The 17,178-nt window shown below is 41.3% G+C and overlaps 1 protein-coding gene across 1 annotated transcript in view; it reads right to left on the bottom strand.

Annotated features, from left to right (window-relative positions):
• syn3 (synapsin III) overlaps positions 1-17,178 on the bottom strand; it is an 80,512-nt gene that overhangs the window by 45,355 nt on the left and 17,979 nt on the right. Inside the window, exons 4-6 of the mRNA XM_028429898.1 lie at positions 9,942-10,033; positions 543-699; positions 53-142 (exon numbers count right to left, since the gene is read on the bottom strand). Of these exons, the coding sequence (XP_028285699.1) occupies positions 53-142; positions 543-699; positions 9,942-10,033 (339 nt within the window). The remainder of the gene's footprint in view (positions 1-52; positions 143-542; positions 700-9,941; positions 10,034-17,178) is intronic.

The raw sequence follows: 17,178 nt of genomic DNA, 5'->3' as shown, positions 1-17,178 counted from the left end.
TCTTTGCTCTCTGCACTGTTTGAAAGAAGAAGAATATCTTTGAGGCACTCACCATCTGTGTGTGGTTGGGATAGAAGGTCTGTTCATTCAGGGGGAATTTCTCAGGGCCAAGGGAGTGGTAGAGTTTAATCATCTGAGAAAACTGCAAGAAGAAATATACAAGTCGTCATTATTTAAGCTGTGGAGGACAGGAGAGGTTAGGTGAAGCTACACCTGTGCTCACAGCTTAACATTTATAACAACCAGAGGACAGTTATCTGCTTCAGTAAATGGCTTTACAATTACAATCACTCCATCTATACACTGTCACGCATATACTTTTTCACTGGAGTTTTGTAGCTTCTTTCAGCACAGAGTGACTAATAATGTGTGGTAGTGGTGGTGGTGGCGGAGGCTGCCTGCTCCGCCTGCTCTAGACACAGGTGTTACAGCTCCGTTTAATAGCCCAAATAAATCAGTCGGAGGCAGCTGCTGAGGATGGGACTTGCAACACACTTGTGCGGGTTAAAGAAGAGCGAAGAGAGCTTTTAAAACTCACTTACCACCCAGGGTTTGCTGCAGAAGTTGTAGATGGAGAAGAGGGAGTTGATGCTCGGGACGCCACCAAAATGCAAGCCAATCACGAGGTTCCTGAAGTCCTCGCCAGGAATCATGCTGTAGGCATGTTGGCGAACCAGGACAAAGTCTGGCTTAAAGGACCTGCAGAAGGACATGCATGTAAAAGAAGAGGTGAATGGTGAACATGTAGGCAGTTACAACAAAATAGAAAAGAACTGCTCAGTTTTTAAGAGATTAATGGCAACATTCAATTCTACTGACTTCAGGCCAGCATCTCATAAACTATTGGAAGAAACGACGATGCACATTGTGTTCTAACCTGGTATACTAGTGCTGTATCAAGTTTAAAACATACAAAATTGAACTAGTGTCAAACACATTATGTACAATATATTGTTTTCCAGAATTAATCCCTGAAACATGCATGCTACACAAGTAGCCACAGCCCACATCATTGTGTAATCTCACTTTGGAGCATTACATGGTATTGTGAGTGCTTAGTTGGTGTTGTCTGCTTTTAGGCCAACAAGAGGAGAAGCAGGCAAGAAGTGAAAAGAGGAAACAGTCTGTGGAGGCTTTTCATGGCAGAATTATTTGGCAACTGTCCGGTATCACACTCACAGCTCACGCTCTGGATGGCTGCATTAGAGTGGTTGTCCACTAACCATGAGCTTGGTGGCTCAATCCCCTGCCTTGGCTGCATGCCAGTCCCTAGGCAAGACACTTAACCCTGAATTACCCCCAGTGGTTGCACCATTGGAGTGTGAAAGTGTATGTGATAGAATGTGTGAAAGAGTAAATGTAAGTAAGAACTTTGAGTAGGTAGAAAAGTCCTCTACAAACACAGACCATTTCCAAGAAACACAATCAGTGGTAAAAGAAGAAAAAATGATTGACCAGCTTAACATTTAATAGGCATGTAAGGTATGCTTAGTAAATGCTACTAAATTAAATTGTGTAAAGGTGAAATTCTAAACCATTACTTTCTAAAAATAAATACGAGGGTTCTTTAAACACCATTTCTGAACATTATTTATTTTATTATCATTAAATTAAATAATATTTTATATAGTATATAAATACGCAATGAAACATCAAAAGATCCCCTTCCTAACACCCACCTGACCTAACTGCTCAGGTCAGATCGGACGTCTCCAGCACATTGGCTCCTCCCAGGCTGACACATTAACACACAGTATCTGGGCCTCGCGTTTACAGTCAGGGGCTCCATTATTCAACTGACTGTGGCGGGCTGCAGGGGTGAAGAAATGCTCCTCACAGCACCTAATCTTTTGGACCATCTATCCAATTAACATGGCCTAATCCTTCCTTAACAAACTGTTCCAGGAACATGGCCAATTGGCTCACCAGGACCTGCAAGTTTCCTTTAAATCAAGACACATTTCATATTAAACACAGGTAATTCACTTTGAATGAAGTCTTTTTATACCTTTTAATGTTTCCAACTGTGATTCCGGTGTTATGCAACCCAGATTCCAGGCCATTTGATTTTTTTCATCTGTAATTTTAACACAGGTTGACTCATGTTAAAGGTGCTGTTTGTGTGTGCAGCTGTTTAAAGATATTATGCAGCCATTTACAATTTATATGTTAGTTATCTGGAGCGGAAATGTATATGCAACCAAAATTCATTCATTCATTCTCCATACATAGTGCACCATTTAAATATGGAAACAAGGTTTGATTACGGCTATTATCGCTCGACATTCACATACAGGAGAATTTCATCTATGCAGTTCTTAGGAACTTTACTGTGTAGTACTGTGTAAAAAGGACTGGGACTGTCTGACTTATTAGTGCACATGTATGCCCAGAAATTGAAGTTGGTTTTCTAAACAAAACAACTGAAACAAAGCTGTAGATGGTGAGAGTGACCCAACACAATGAACTGTAAGCAGTGTGTAAGTAAAATACTTGCAAAGTTATACAGCTAAAGTTTAGATACGGCACATCACACAGTAAAAGTATGCGTGTATATGTGCACAGGTATACACATGAGGTAGAGGGCTGAAATTACAGCTAGCCCCTCAAAAGAGGCTCTGGGTCCTCAAGTGTTACTTATGTTAGACAGCACAGAACAGACTGGCACGATGGCTGAGGAGCGATCTGGTCTCGGCGACAGAGCGACTACAGCTGTTCCTCCCTACTGCTGCACTCAGTGGCAGCAGACCAAGGCCTCTGCTATTTATACTGGATAGAGCTGTTTATTGAGGCTCCAGCACCAAACCAGACTCACGACCTCCTGATAAATACATTGGATGATTGGTGACACATGTTATTCCAAGCGAACATTCAGAGCAAAAGCAGCATAATCGTTATTTTTTTAAACCATTATCAGAGTAAAACAAAATGCAGAGCCAAATAAGGGAGCACGGCATGACTGCTGAAGATGTGTGTTAATGCTAACATTGACACTAACCCATTCTACAGCGCAGCAAGTGTAGAAATAGAAGCTTCAGCGAGTAAGTACTTTGATTTGGTCATTTGTTGGTCCAATAGGCATCAACCGAATGTGTTTTAATTTGGTGCAAATGTTAATTTTATCCCAAGGATCAACTGTCAAAGATAAAAGTAACTAAATAAGATAAGATTTTTGTGTACACAATTTAACCCACAATCACACGCAGCTCGTCTTCAGGTAATGCGCGTCCATGTGATCGAAGGCGTGGCTTCAGGGTGAGCTCCGAGAGAAAGGGGTGTGTGTTTACTTTCGATATCTGGCTGACTCTCACTGAGTTTTCAAAATCTCCTACCCTACCTTTAAAAGGTGCCATATAAGCCAGATTCATACACTGATACACAAATGTGTGACAGATATAGGTGTAAACTGAATTTATTGGTGGTAACATACAACCAAGGCTTGTGATGGTAACATCACTAGTCCATGTTAGGTTGGAAACACGAGCATCTCAGGAATGTCAATGTACTGCCACAGTCACCTCTTTCATGTTTTTAAGAAATATTTACCATGCATCTGCACAGTCAGTTGCTCAGTGTTCTATATTGAGATGTCCTCAGTACAATAACTAACTATTGCCCATTATAGTAATACTGTTCAGTGTGCTGCTACAGCATGTATGAAAACCTTTGTGCTGCCTCATTACCACAGAAAGGCCAGATGCAGATGACATTCCACACATTAGGATGGTTTTCACCGGGCTACGGTTAATGGAGGCACTGCCCTATAGCAGCAGAGCATTACTGAGGTTTGTCACCCATTAACTTTGTTGTTGTGTCTCCTCACTCAGATTCAGTCTGTCAAAGCAGCGCTCCCCGCAGAACAAGAATTAACACTAAAGCAGCACATTTGTGTTTTACGATCCAAATTGTGCAGGCCCTAGAGGCACCACTTCACGGGTGATATGCTAATGTACCCTTTGAATGGGTTATCAGTGGTGCAATAACGGCAGATAAGTGGTACTGATGGCGGATTGCAGGGTTATAGATTGGGACACAAGGACAGAAAGGATCATTGTAGAATTAAGAGCCCACGCACAGTACTTCAATAGTAAACTAAGCCAGATAGGGACTAACGTGCTGCTATCGTAAAACGTGACATAACATTCAACACGAATATCTGACTGGATTAAATCATGTAAATGGCCCTACATAAGTGTAATTAAAATCTAGCAGATAATGCAGTTTGCATAATAAAGACTGGTAAGGAATCTGATGTCACACTGAGGTATACATTTGACATTTTGAATATCACATTCTTTTTACTGTGTAAGATTTAGATTAAATTAGATTAGATTGGAGGTGAAATTTAATTTGATTTTTTTTCTGCCAAAAATGTTTGTGAGGTCACAGTGTTCTTTTAACATCAAATTCTAATCACTCATCCTCATGTATAATTGAATGTTTGCCCCAAATGTTAAGAAATTCATACAAAACAAATCCATTTGTTTCTATCCTGAAAGGTTCTTTCAGCTCGTTGTTTTGGTTTTACAGCATCTGGTACTTCAGTAAGAGTCTTTTAGCTGTCATTAGGCATTTCCAGATGCACCAGACAGCTGGATTTAGCACTCAGATAGCACTCTGCTGAAGCCATTCTATGCTGCCTGTCCAAAATAAAGCATTAGACAGTTCAAGTAAGCAACAAGCAGAGCGTTCAGCCCGATATTTCTCTCAGGAGTCGGTTGAGACCAAAAACTATGCTAGCTATGTAATGTTACTCCGTATATTCCTTTTGTGTAATAAGCAACTATATTAGCATTACCATGTTGTGTGTCAGTGTGTTCCCATTCGACAAGAGAGAGAGAGAGAAAAGCCAGTAAAGAAGAGTGTCAGCCAAAGGCAGGTAACACTCGAAGCACCCATAAACATGTTAAAAGGAAGAACACCTTACTTTATTTCTGTCTGGAGCTGAATACACAGCAGGCCTGACAGTTATATAAGACCATTACACAATATACTGTACAACAGTCCCAACAGGATGTTTTCATCAGCATTCCTTGGACAGGAAACAATTCAAACCCAGGACAATATGTTGCCTTTTGGTCTCCAGATCCATTCATCATACAGAATATCTGACCTTCTAATAGGCTCCAAAGGGATGTCAGAGCTGTGGGGAACATTTGTCCTCATAACATAGCCCTGTGCCTGACTCGGTAAGCTGGTGAGGGCCTTATCTTTCTCCATCAGCCTGTCTCTCATTGATAAGGATAATCGGGGTAGAACTCGGGCAGGAATGCCACAAATGTCAAACAGTACATACCAAGGATCAGCACCGCACTCCTACACAATGGTGCATTGTGCCATGCTGGCTCTCCATCATGAAGAGGGAAATGCACCTTGGAGACAAAAGTCAATGTGTTCCTGATAGGAGCGTGGACTGTAGAGCAGAAACAAACTTTACACGGAGGCACAAAATTGTCATATTTTTGTCGAGCACTGTACCGAAAGGCCCCATTTCCCTCTCTGTGTACACTGTCCCCTGTAGCCTAGCGTCATGCTGTGGTCCCCTGGGCTGTATCTAAGACTCCTTGTGGTTGCGGCTGTGGCTCCCAGCCTGGTGGCACCAGAGCGACCTGGCAGCAACTCAGATCCTGGGCGGCGTCCCTGAGTAGGGTTGCCAGAGCTCTGGATTGCACTTCAGCTGCAATCTCACTCCAGGGCTCATCTCTACACCACACTGAAGGTCAACAAAAAACTGGACGCCAGTTACTAAAATAACAATGATTTATTTCAATCAGACGTGTGAAATTTAAACAGGAGATTGTGTAAAACAAATTAGAGAATGTGATTATGTTGAGGATTTGGACAATTGTCCCATGGGAGGCAGATGTAATGAAGAAAAGAGCTGCAAGAGCAATAGAGCACCAAATGACCTCTGGCAGAAAGGGAAATGAGTGTTGTTAGGAGTTTGAGTGAATTAGTGGGGCCATTTGTATTCATGGCTATATTACAAAAGCAGAGATGGAGGAGTGGGCCTCATGGTCGCTGTATGCTTTCATTTTCTGTCACAGGGCTCCGTAAGGAAACCACCCTCAGGCCTCCTAAAGCCATGTCTGAACTCAGCGTGTCTGTGAGTGGGATTTATTTGCTTGGTAACAAGATGAACCTGTCTGAGGTATTAGGTGTTAAGGCTGCTCCAGGCAGACGGTTTCTTCCCTGATTAAAATGGGCTTTCAAGAGGGGGTCAAGGGAAGGAGGGGTTTAGGGTTGTCTGTGTGTGTTTGTGTGTGTGTGTGAACTGTCTCTGTGTTACCTGAGGAAACCAAAGGAGAAGAGACTTGTTCTGTGTGCTGAAGGGATTGGGAAGTTAAGTGGGGGTGGCCCTGTCTGGCTGAGACTGGTAGCTGTCAGCAAAGAAAATTGAACAGAAGGAGGAAAAAAAAAAAGAAATCAGACAAGGATCTGCTAATGTAATCTGGCTGCATCCCTCCCTCCACCCATCTGTAGGGCCAAGAATGGTAGAAGGAATGTGAGGAGGCAATTAGGCCCACAGGAACCCCACACATGCTACAAAAATGGCCCATGTGATTCAATAGTCATTTGTATGAGGCTTATAGGTATCTTGTTAAATATTCTTTAGCCAAATTTAATTAAGATCTATGAAGATTTATTAAAAATTAAAATCCGCTGAAAAGCAACTTTCAAGTCATTAAAATGATTACTTTCTGGCATCAGAAGAGAAAAAATGTCAATCCTTGACTGACTATATTGCATTTATACTATGGTCTATTCTATGATATCGGACAACTTTGTCCTGCACCACTTAGCACCACGATATTGAAAATAAATTGTGCAAACATTTTACCGCCTTCATTTTCATTATTCTGCATATAAACTGAATAATACTGAATTCAGATGCTTGCCCATTGTACCTCAACAGTTAGAACATCACATGAACATTCACGTCAAGCATATTTTTACTGCAGTAAAATACTTCCACCAAGAGCAACAGTAAAACGAACTCCTCAATCTGCAGCAGTCAATGCAGCCGCTGCCCAACATAAATCACTAATTAATCATCTGGTTTCATTAACCACAGGAGGAGCTTTGTGACGATGGCCGCTCTGTGGCTTATCATGTTTGGCCAGCACGATCTGTCGTTCAGCCAGACCAGCGTTCCCACTCTGAACCCAGCAGCTTGCAGGAGGTTTTGGCAGCACAAAGCGGAGAAGCCAAAGGGCTGACTACAGCAGTGCAGCAGGGAACAGCACGCCTCAACTACTGTAACTCGTGGCATGTCCCTCTGCTGTACTGTAGGATGAACAGCAAGTGCCACGTTGCACGTAGAAGAGAAGTTTAGAACATGTTTTTTTGGACAGTTGTGCTGCAGTTCTGTGCCTTTAATTGGAATACACTGTGGTGCCAAATTCTTAAATGTGCATCATTATAGATAAAACTAATAAATAAAGTGCCAAAAGTATAGAGGTCTCTCCTTTATTCTGCTCTTCAGCAGGTGGACTGCAGGTCAGAGTGCAGGTGACTGTTGAAGGATCTTTGTTTGCTTCTACCCTGTGTGTATTGTCCTGCAGATTTTATGGATCAGATTTTTTTCTATATATTAGCTTTATTTTCTTGACTAAAATAGTTTTGAGCACCATTTGCATTGGGTTCTCCTCTGAGGTATGAATCTTGATTGATGACAAAAAATATGTCCAGCTATAAACCTATATTATATGGGCCACCTTAACTTGCACTGCCAACTGTTAACTCTGAGAGACAAATCTTCCTCAGTCTAAATGGCAATTTATATTGGTGCATAATATTAGTGCATGAACTAATATTAAAATAACACAGCAGTTCATGAAACACTAGCCAAACATTATCTTGGTGTCCCATTACTTTTGAGGTATTTTTTTTCTACATTAAAGCTAACCATTATTTTATTTCAAATGTAATGTTTTGAAGGATACAGCTTAAACTTTAAATTATTGCTCGCAAACAAAACAAATCTATTCATACGTTTAAACTGTTTAACCCGGCAGCAGATATATTTTTCTAATGTGCAGCGAACATGACATGAGTGAGAGAAAACTGCCTGCATAAACAGCAGGGAAACCACAGAACTGTGAGAAAGCGCCCTGCTGCATGGAGCCAGTGGGGGAGATGTGCTCAGAGAGTGAGCATGCCCGTGGACAGAGGTCAGAGGTCACAGGGAACACATCAGAAAGGAGACGTGTGGAAAAGGCAGAAATAAAGAGCATGCATGTGTGTAATCACACAGGGTGTGCTTAATTGTGCTCACGACATTCCTCTGGCTGAAAATGAAACATATAGCTAAAAAAGAAATAATTAGCTTTCGTTGGACGTGGTCAACCCTCTGGTGTCTTACTTAATGAGGGACTATGATGAAAACATTTCAGAATTTTTGCCTTTCTTGCTGCAGGACCACTACACAGTATTAGTCATCAGCCAAGATGGCTTGCTTGAATCAAACATTAAACCATTTGCAGTCAAGTTCAGAGTCATAAATGATAAGCTTAACCGCAACACTTTGGCAGTGAAAGCCAGTGTTTGTGAGCAAGGCAGCAGTCACACCATCTGCCTCCAATTTAGCTTCTCTATCATTACAGCAATATCCCCAAAATATTCAGCCCACACAATAACCTCATTGTCAGCTCTGACAACAGGTTGCATTGTAACATCAGCCACATTAGTAGTGCCCCTGGTCGGTGATTATTCTGACTAGATTTGTACTATTTAGTCAGGCCATTTCCAGTAACTGTTGCACGGAGTCCAGGCCAAAAGCACATATTACCTGATTATTACCCGGCAAAGGCAGAATGACACTGGATAGCATGCACATGCACAAATATTCAGATAGAGCAGTATATGATTGCAATAGTAAAATGCACTTCACTGAATGTAAATCATGCTGCCAAAATTGTTTTTGGCCTAAGGTAAAACTGAGGTACCCTGCTTAATAAACTGCAAGCAAGTACTATCTGAGAAAAACTGAGACCTCAGCCTCCATGCAGTCAATCGCTACCTCTGCCTCAAGGGCTTTTTATCAAAGGAGTTTCATGGTGGGAGCACAACTGGAGGGTGCTCGTTTTTACAGCAGCATGAAGAATTCAAGGTCGAAGAGGCCAACTAATACAAAGGAGGAATATGTATGAACAAGTGTGTAAATGTACAAGGTGCTGAAAAAAATGTGATGTTATTTAGTAATTTTTTGCCACTTGAAGTTATTCACCATTTATTTTTATTATTTATTTCTAGCAGTGAGATGCATTGTGTGTATGTCCATCCTTTTCAATTAAGCAAGCTGCTAATGCTGACTGTGTGCAGATCAAAGGTGGCTAGGGACCATTTGATTTGATTTTTTCTACACAGTTGTCAAACCTGATTGCTGTCAGGTTTGACAACTGTGAAAAGCATGCCTGACATAGGAAGTCACCCTTGTCACCCACATCACTGGATCACCAGTGATCTTTACAAAACTGAGCACTGTCCATTTTAAATCAGAATCAGATCAGAATTACTTTATTTTTCCCCAAGGGGGAATCAAGAAATAAATAAAGTAAATAGAGAGCTTCACAAAAAATGTTAGAAGGCACGCCAAGCCCTGCAAAATGATATATGTTGTTTTCAGTTTAAATACTGACCCAAGTGCTTCTTACCTGCACACAAATGTCAAGGAGACACTATGAGAACTATAGCTAAAACTGGTGACAAGATTCAATATTTTGAGACATTCTTTTTTTGTACTGCTGTCACACAAATTTCCCAGCAAGGTGAAAATGTGTTCTGTTTTTAGGTCATCCACTGGCATAATCATATTACACCCTTGATTTTTTTGAGTGCAGGTGACATTTCGTAATACAGAGCCATACCTAAATGCTGTCCTTGTGCAAGCTTACTGTAGCAGGCAGTGTCTCAGAGGACTAAAGCTTAGAACAGCTCACCTGACCACTTTGGTGCCGCCTTTGTTGACCTGCATGTCCACCATGCATCCCGAGTTCACGTAGGAGGCCAGGTTGATCTCTGAAAACTCCGCCTGGGTAAAACAAAGACAACACGTTACATCTCACACCACCATCTTTGCATGAGGTCAAGTTCAGTAAAGTGTTTTTGTGTGGATTATGGGTGGAACTTTTATCTTCCATTAAATTGAAAACCATGACAGGAAAGTACCTACAAGACCACGCAACAATAATCTTTCACTTCATTTATCATTTCTGCATTCACACTGTAGAGAGTAATAGACAAGAGTAAGAGAGGGAGTGAGCTGGTGAGAGAAGGCAAATTAAGTTATCCCCAGTCTGGTGCCTCCTGGACAGCGAGGGGCTTGTGAAAGGCTGTAGCTGGGCTACCTAATGACTCTGTCAAACTCCCAGAAACACTCAAAAAGGAGAGCAGCAGTTCTGGGAATGGACTTTCTTAACAGAGAGAGAAAATGTGATTTTCCTTGTAATGATTGTCACCACAGTCCAGGAATCTATTGATGTGACAAATTTAGCTTTGCTAAAAAGAATTATGCTTTCCCATTATGATTATATTTTCACTTGTGTAAAAGTGTGAAATAAAAGTGCAGGTTCTCTAGTACAGATAACTCAACCCAGATAGCTCAAAGGCTTCTATTACATGTTCACAGTCAAAAGTTTGTAAACCCTGGAAATTTCTGTGCACCAATAGAAGATGCTCGGTGTGGTCGAGGGCACATGAAAATGGCCTTTTAGCCTCAAAGGCAAAAAATCAGGACAGGGAATTTTTTTTTTTGAAATACTTTAATAATCCCATCAGGGAAATTGCTTAACTTGGGTAAAGTGCACACACAACAATGACTAGGGAGGAGTTGGGATCGAACCACCAACCTTCCAGTTATTGGACAACCCTGCTCTACCACTGAGTCACTGCTTCCCTCTTGTGCTATGGGGATAGCTGTAGTTGCAGTATGGTTAAAAAGAAGGCAGGGTAGGTCAGGGTCGGTCCATTTCCATGGCTGGCCTGAAGCACTATGAAAACTATGCACCCCTAACAAGAGTCCTCTGTGCCTTGGTCAGGCTGCATCACTTCCTAAACTTCCTTTTCCTCTTCAGGTACTGCACAGCTTGGAGAAATGCTAAACAGCCACCAGTTGACCTCAGACATGATGCACTGCCTTTTGCTACTCCTCACATCACTTAAAAGTATGAGACATGACACTAATGTAGTGGATTTAATGGGCCCTAAACAAGTAGCCTGCTGACTCTCAGTTGGAAAAACTAAAATTCAATTTGACGTGACGTGGTCGACTACCAAATACAACACTACACAGGGAGCGTGGCTCCGCTTCATTTATCTGCAAGTACTATAACCCCAAGTCAGCTGTGGATCATATTCAATCACATATTCAAATGCTGCCATGTTCAGTTGATTATCAACTCTGGTGGTAATATCCCATGACACACATGAAGACTCAGAATCACACAACACATGTGTGTTGGTAAGTACTGCTTTTGGGTGGAGGCTCGTCTAAAAGGAGTGGCACTAGATTAATGTATATCACACTTTTCCTGTAAAATCCCTATTGCTGTGAGTTATAGAAAAGTATGTTAAGACATTGCGTTAACATAGTGGGAACAAGCTCATTTTTACTATTCAAGCCTTTCACAAGCACACAGAGGGGAAAAGGATATTTGGAGTGAAGCCCTGCACACATGCACTGCACATGGCTAATGGCATATGGCAGTCAGCTAATCAGAGAAAAAGGTTTATACCTGGAGGGTTGATGGATTAAATCCTGAACTAGTTAAACAAATACATAACTTAATACAAGAGCAGGAAACTCTTTGCAGCTAGTTCACGTTTAAAACATTTTGGGAAGTCTGATGAAGTTTGAGGCCTTTTTCAAAGTCACTGTAAGGCAGCAGGACAGGTTATGTTAGCACAAACACACAGGACTTTTACCCATGCTGCTTTTCCGTTATTTTATTTCGCTGTCTGATTAGGTTTGGGTTTGGGTCTCAGTTTCAATAGCAATAAGCCCTACCCATCTGCAACATGATTCATTAACTGAAAAGGAGCAACTGTGACAGTAACAGCACTTTCTATCCATGGCCTCATGTTGTGTTTTGCTGATACGGACTTCTATTGAAGGCTATCAGACTACCCTGCATGTACCCTTCCTGTAATCAAGCATCCAAATGTGATGATCTGGGAGCGACATTTGTCAGTGGTAAGCTCTGATACATTCACTGTACTATAACCTGTTAGATATTTTCCTTAACAGGTCAGTGGAGAAGACAACAGAGTTAAAATTGAACTGATTATCTAAGATACACTCACCAAACCCTAAACCATTTGTACAATATAAGCCAGTGTCTCTCCATATCAGCTGGATGTGTAAAAAGCACAACATGGCTGACAGCATCCTGACACCACCAACCTGAAGGACACTGCTCTGCTTTGTGTGCCTCCACAGACAAGTTCTGCACCACACAGATCAGCCTCCATAAACGCCAACATATATGAAGATTGAAGCAAATCCTACAGCTGACCCCCCACTCAACCCTGCGTTCATTTGCATAGCAAGTTAAATTAACTGCTATCTACACATTCTCATGCTGTGATTGTCGTTTCAGACTTTAAGCCTGCTTTACATGGGCTTTCATCTACATAAAAAGGAAATATTATCAGCAATATTCTCTTGTGAGATAAATTTCCCTTTCATCCAGTGCTGTGGCCCATGTAAACTCATGGGGGAGTGAGTCGGCTTTGAAAGAATGTGCCAACGTAACGAAACAGGGTTTTTTTTTTCAGTTTTTTGCCAAGACAGTGAAAAAAACCACCCACCTCTTGTATTTATTGCTTGCACTCTCTGGGGAAGAGCAGGGGGCGAGTAAATGCCATAATCTTATTTAAGGGACAACAAGGCGCCGATCAAGCTCAGTGTGCCTCAAGGACATGCACTTGGCTCTGGTCCTTTTCTACTGATACCCGCCTCTGAAAGAAACATCTGTGTGCTCAGCAGCACATGGTTTGCCAAAAAAAGACGCCTAAAAAGCATACACACCCAAATCTGTGACACACAATGCACTTTTCAAACAAATCCCATCCCAAACACTGGGGCCTACTAGGATTTTTCCTGCAACCAAAAAAAACATTTTGGCAAAGGCAGAGTATTTTATGCCATCCCTGACTGGCTGGTTCTGGGTATAGGGGGAGAACAGCCACCATCATTGGCCAGTAATACATTAAGTGGCTGGTGTAGGGCACAGGTCCAGAAGCCAGGACAGGAGGCTTTTTACAGCACCATGGTTACCATCACGGTAACACATTCAGACACTTGTCTTGGAGCAGTTCTTGCCCTGGGAAAGGAAAACAGGATGTAATACATAAGACAACTGCCTCCAGAGCTGATTCTTCTCATCTGTTGACCTGCATTCAGGCTGAGAATGGGTTTTAGCCAAACTGCTAGTAGGGACAGAGTTTTGGAAGGTTGAGTGGGCCCATGATTAAGTTCAAATGTGGCTTAAAATGAGCTCCCTACTGAATTTGTTTCAACTTTTTTAAACTATCTTTCTGCAGGCAACAGTTTCTCTCATGACACAATACTACATCATTTTTTAAATAACAGTCAAGCTCAACCTTTTATTCCACCTTGTGACCAATAGAAATGTTTTTACTGTTGTCAAACATTTATTCGTGCTGTAGCATGCACTCTGTCCTTCCTGCAAAGTCATGTGAACCTGTGTACTGTGCAGTAAACACCACTTGACAACAGCTCATCTGGAATCTTTGTGAGTATTTTTAGATTTGGACTAACTTGTGTCACATAAGTTCAGGTGGTTAAGGTGCCTTTTGTTATGGCATGAGTCAAATTGTAAACAGGGTTAGCTTTTGTCCTTTGGCAAAAACAGCTGGAAAGGACTGCAAACGCTACAAATAAACAGTGTGTTGCCTTTTCCTTGCAAGATTTGCAATAACTAAATTACCACACTACAAACACATACTATCACCTGAGGTGTTAGAAGTCAAAACAGTGAAAACAACATTTCATAGCCATAAAAGCAACTGTTAGCATAAAATGCCAATAATCAAATACAAAACTAAAGACTATGGAGTGTTAGTTGACATGAAAACAATGTGGCATGACAGCTGAATGGACAGTTGAATTGTAGGAGCTAAAAGCAGTTAAAGTGTAAGCACACGGAGTTTACAGCAGCGCAGATACTTTCTTTGAATTCTTGGGAGACATAAAAACAGTTGTATTGAGGTGTAAGGAATTGAAGCATTGTCTGTAGATTTGAAATCCTAGATAAATATTAGACTAAAACACACTTCTATAGGGTGTTCTGTGCTCTGGACATTATACGCGCCCTATGTATAAAGTACTACTTATATGATGCAAAACAGCACTAGAGTCAGGGATTACAGGGAGCACATGAAAATGTGAGAAAATAGATGTTTCAGTACTATTTAGGCAAATCTAAGCCATAATTAACTGAACTTCAACTTTTCCTCCCTACAAGTGCCTATTATATTCCTTTTAACACTGACCTTGTTCCAATGATAAGTCCTTTTTTTATTTTTGGAAAAGCTGCTGATAAAAATCAGTCTATCCCAGACTCCCATTGTGTGGTTTCCTTTCACCTGAAAAAATAGATATTTCACTATAACAAAGTGATTCTTATATGATTTTACCACTTCAGTTTCAACAGGAAAATCATTGACCATGGCAGGGCTTCAGCATTGAGGCGGGGCTTTTATTTTGTATTAGTTTGGTTTTGTATTATTTCCTGTATTTTACACTGAAATCATTGACTTCTCTCATTTCATGTCTTGTCCTCCCCTTACTTGTGTGCTCCCTCCTCCTGGTGATTACCCGCTCCTCTCTAATGTGTCTCATCATCTCTTCTTCCCTCGTGTATTTTCTTTAAATTCTAATGATAATCTTGCTAAATCACATACAAATACATGATGCAATCAAGAAATGTAAAGCTCAGATGACTACTTATAATGAATCACACAAGAATTTGCAGTTAATAACTATCACCTTTACAACAATGCAATATTCCACTGGGCCACTAAATGCTGAAAGACAGATGCGAAATAGAACAGAAGGCAAGAGAGCAGGATCAGTCAAAATGTCTGCACAAGGTCACAAACCAAGTCATCAGTCTTCAAGCAAGCACTCCCCAGATGCCCTATGTCATGGGCAAATACTGGCCAAAAATGGGTACGGATAACATACAGCCAACTGACTGTGAGCTGCCATGACTGCAGCAGAAAGGAGCATGGACAGGGCTGAGGCCATATGCCTGCTGAGCAGATGTTGCACTGCACGACCCAAACCGCACATGGGCCGGCAACCCCACAGAACTGCCCCTTGTTCTTTTACAAACAACAGACCTCTTCAGTTCTGTTTAATTTTCCCAATTGTGTAAATTGCAGTGTTTATGACTTGTGGGTAGTAAACAGGCAGTTTGTCTGGCAGCCTTCTGTTGGGTGTCATTATATATGTGATCAACTTTGACTGCAGCTCGGGAGCATTTTTGAGATTTTTACAATAGACTATCATCATTTTAAAAATGCTAACAAGTAATGCAGGCATGGTGACAAAACGCCAGATGAGGAGTGCTGTAGCTTGGCACTGCCACCGGGCTGCATCCAAGATACTTCAAAAGGCACACAAAAGGCACTGTAGGTAAAGCCTAATCCCCTAAGCTGCAAAGATTTGTGGAATGCATCAGTCTTGTGAATGAATGCACCAAGTCCAAATGTAAGGCAGTGGGCATATGTGTTCAGAGAGCAAATTGAGTGAGTCAGAGAGACGAAATATCTTCCGCTACCTACTACACGATAAAATTCCCCGGGGACATATCAATGAATAAAATAAGACACAAGTAGGTCAGACACTGAGGTCAGAGTGGGACTGTAAGGAGCAAAGAAAAAACAACACAATTTTCTACCATTTAGCCAATCTACACTACATGTAGCTCATCTGCCTTAGATAGCTATACAACTATACAAAGGGCTTGGATTCACACATTGTTTAAAATCCTGCAAACTGAATGACATTCTTCCTATAATGTATAATTATATACATTAATTACTACTACTAGCTAAACTACAGTGATGCTAAACATCTAAATCAGGGGTGGCCGACCACTCAGAGACTGGTTTGCCACGCCAGATCTAGATGTTAGCATTTAACTTCAAAGGCAGTTGATGGCAGCCGAGTACAGCCTACTCAGCTGTAACAAGCTAATTAAAATGTTACAAAGTCAGTATCATGACAGTACTGTAAAGAAAATGAAGCATGTGTTTGATGCAGGCCATTCTGGTGCCTTAAGTGTTATCACATCTGTTGATCTCCTGTGACTCATAGGCTCATGATGTATAAGTGCTGACCTGATGTAACTGCACATTAACTTTACTTTCAGCCCACTGAGGACCAACTGACACTACTACTCCCAGCTTTACAAGTTATGCGTTTAATAGATCTAGAGATCTAGAGGGAAACCTAATTTCTATCTGTTGTTTGTTTAAAATCCATCTGTCAGGAAGGCTTGGTTTTGGCATCCAGATCAAGAAGTAGAAGTACTTTTAAAAATATGTCATGATTTTGTACAAAAGCAATGGCTTCAAGCCTGCTTTTATTAGTCACCTAAGTGTACAAAGCCACCACCACCAGAGCTCCCATGAGCATCTGTTTTGTGGTTAAAAGAAGAGTGGTTCTAGTGTCCTAGTGGACATGGGACCTCAGGCAACTACCAAATGTATCTTCAAAGTGGGTTAAGAGGGGGTAATCCACAATAATGGGCAGGCAAATACGCTGTGGAGGGCAGTGGCTGGACGAGGTTGTGGTGGCAGACAAGCCTTAATAAGAGATATCACATCACAGAATCAAAGCTGCTCTCTCTTTTTTCTTCTCTTTCATACAGATTGGCATCAGGCCTCCACACTGTGGCATCACATGCTGCGGTGAGTCTGTGCCCCAGTCGATGATGGTACCTTATATTGGAGCAAGCAAACCAGAGAAGAGTTATGATGGTTTAGGGCTAGGTAGATGTACCTGAAAGAGCTTACCCATGAAGATGGCAAATGACAAGTCAAATATCTACTTAAACATAAAAATCTAGGAGCTTTGATGAATTACCTTAACATTAGAGTTGCTGCTTTTATTCAAAGTAGGTACAGTCAAAAAAAATGACTATC

The sequence above is a fragment of the Parambassis ranga genome, chromosome 2 (assembly GCF_900634625.1).
Source record: "Parambassis ranga chromosome 2, fParRan2.1, whole genome shotgun sequence".
In the NCBI taxonomy this organism is placed as follows: Eukaryota; Metazoa; Chordata; class Actinopteri; family Ambassidae; genus Parambassis; species Parambassis ranga.
Note: the sequence above shows the minus strand (reverse complement) of the source record. Positions and strands in the feature narration are given on the sequence as shown.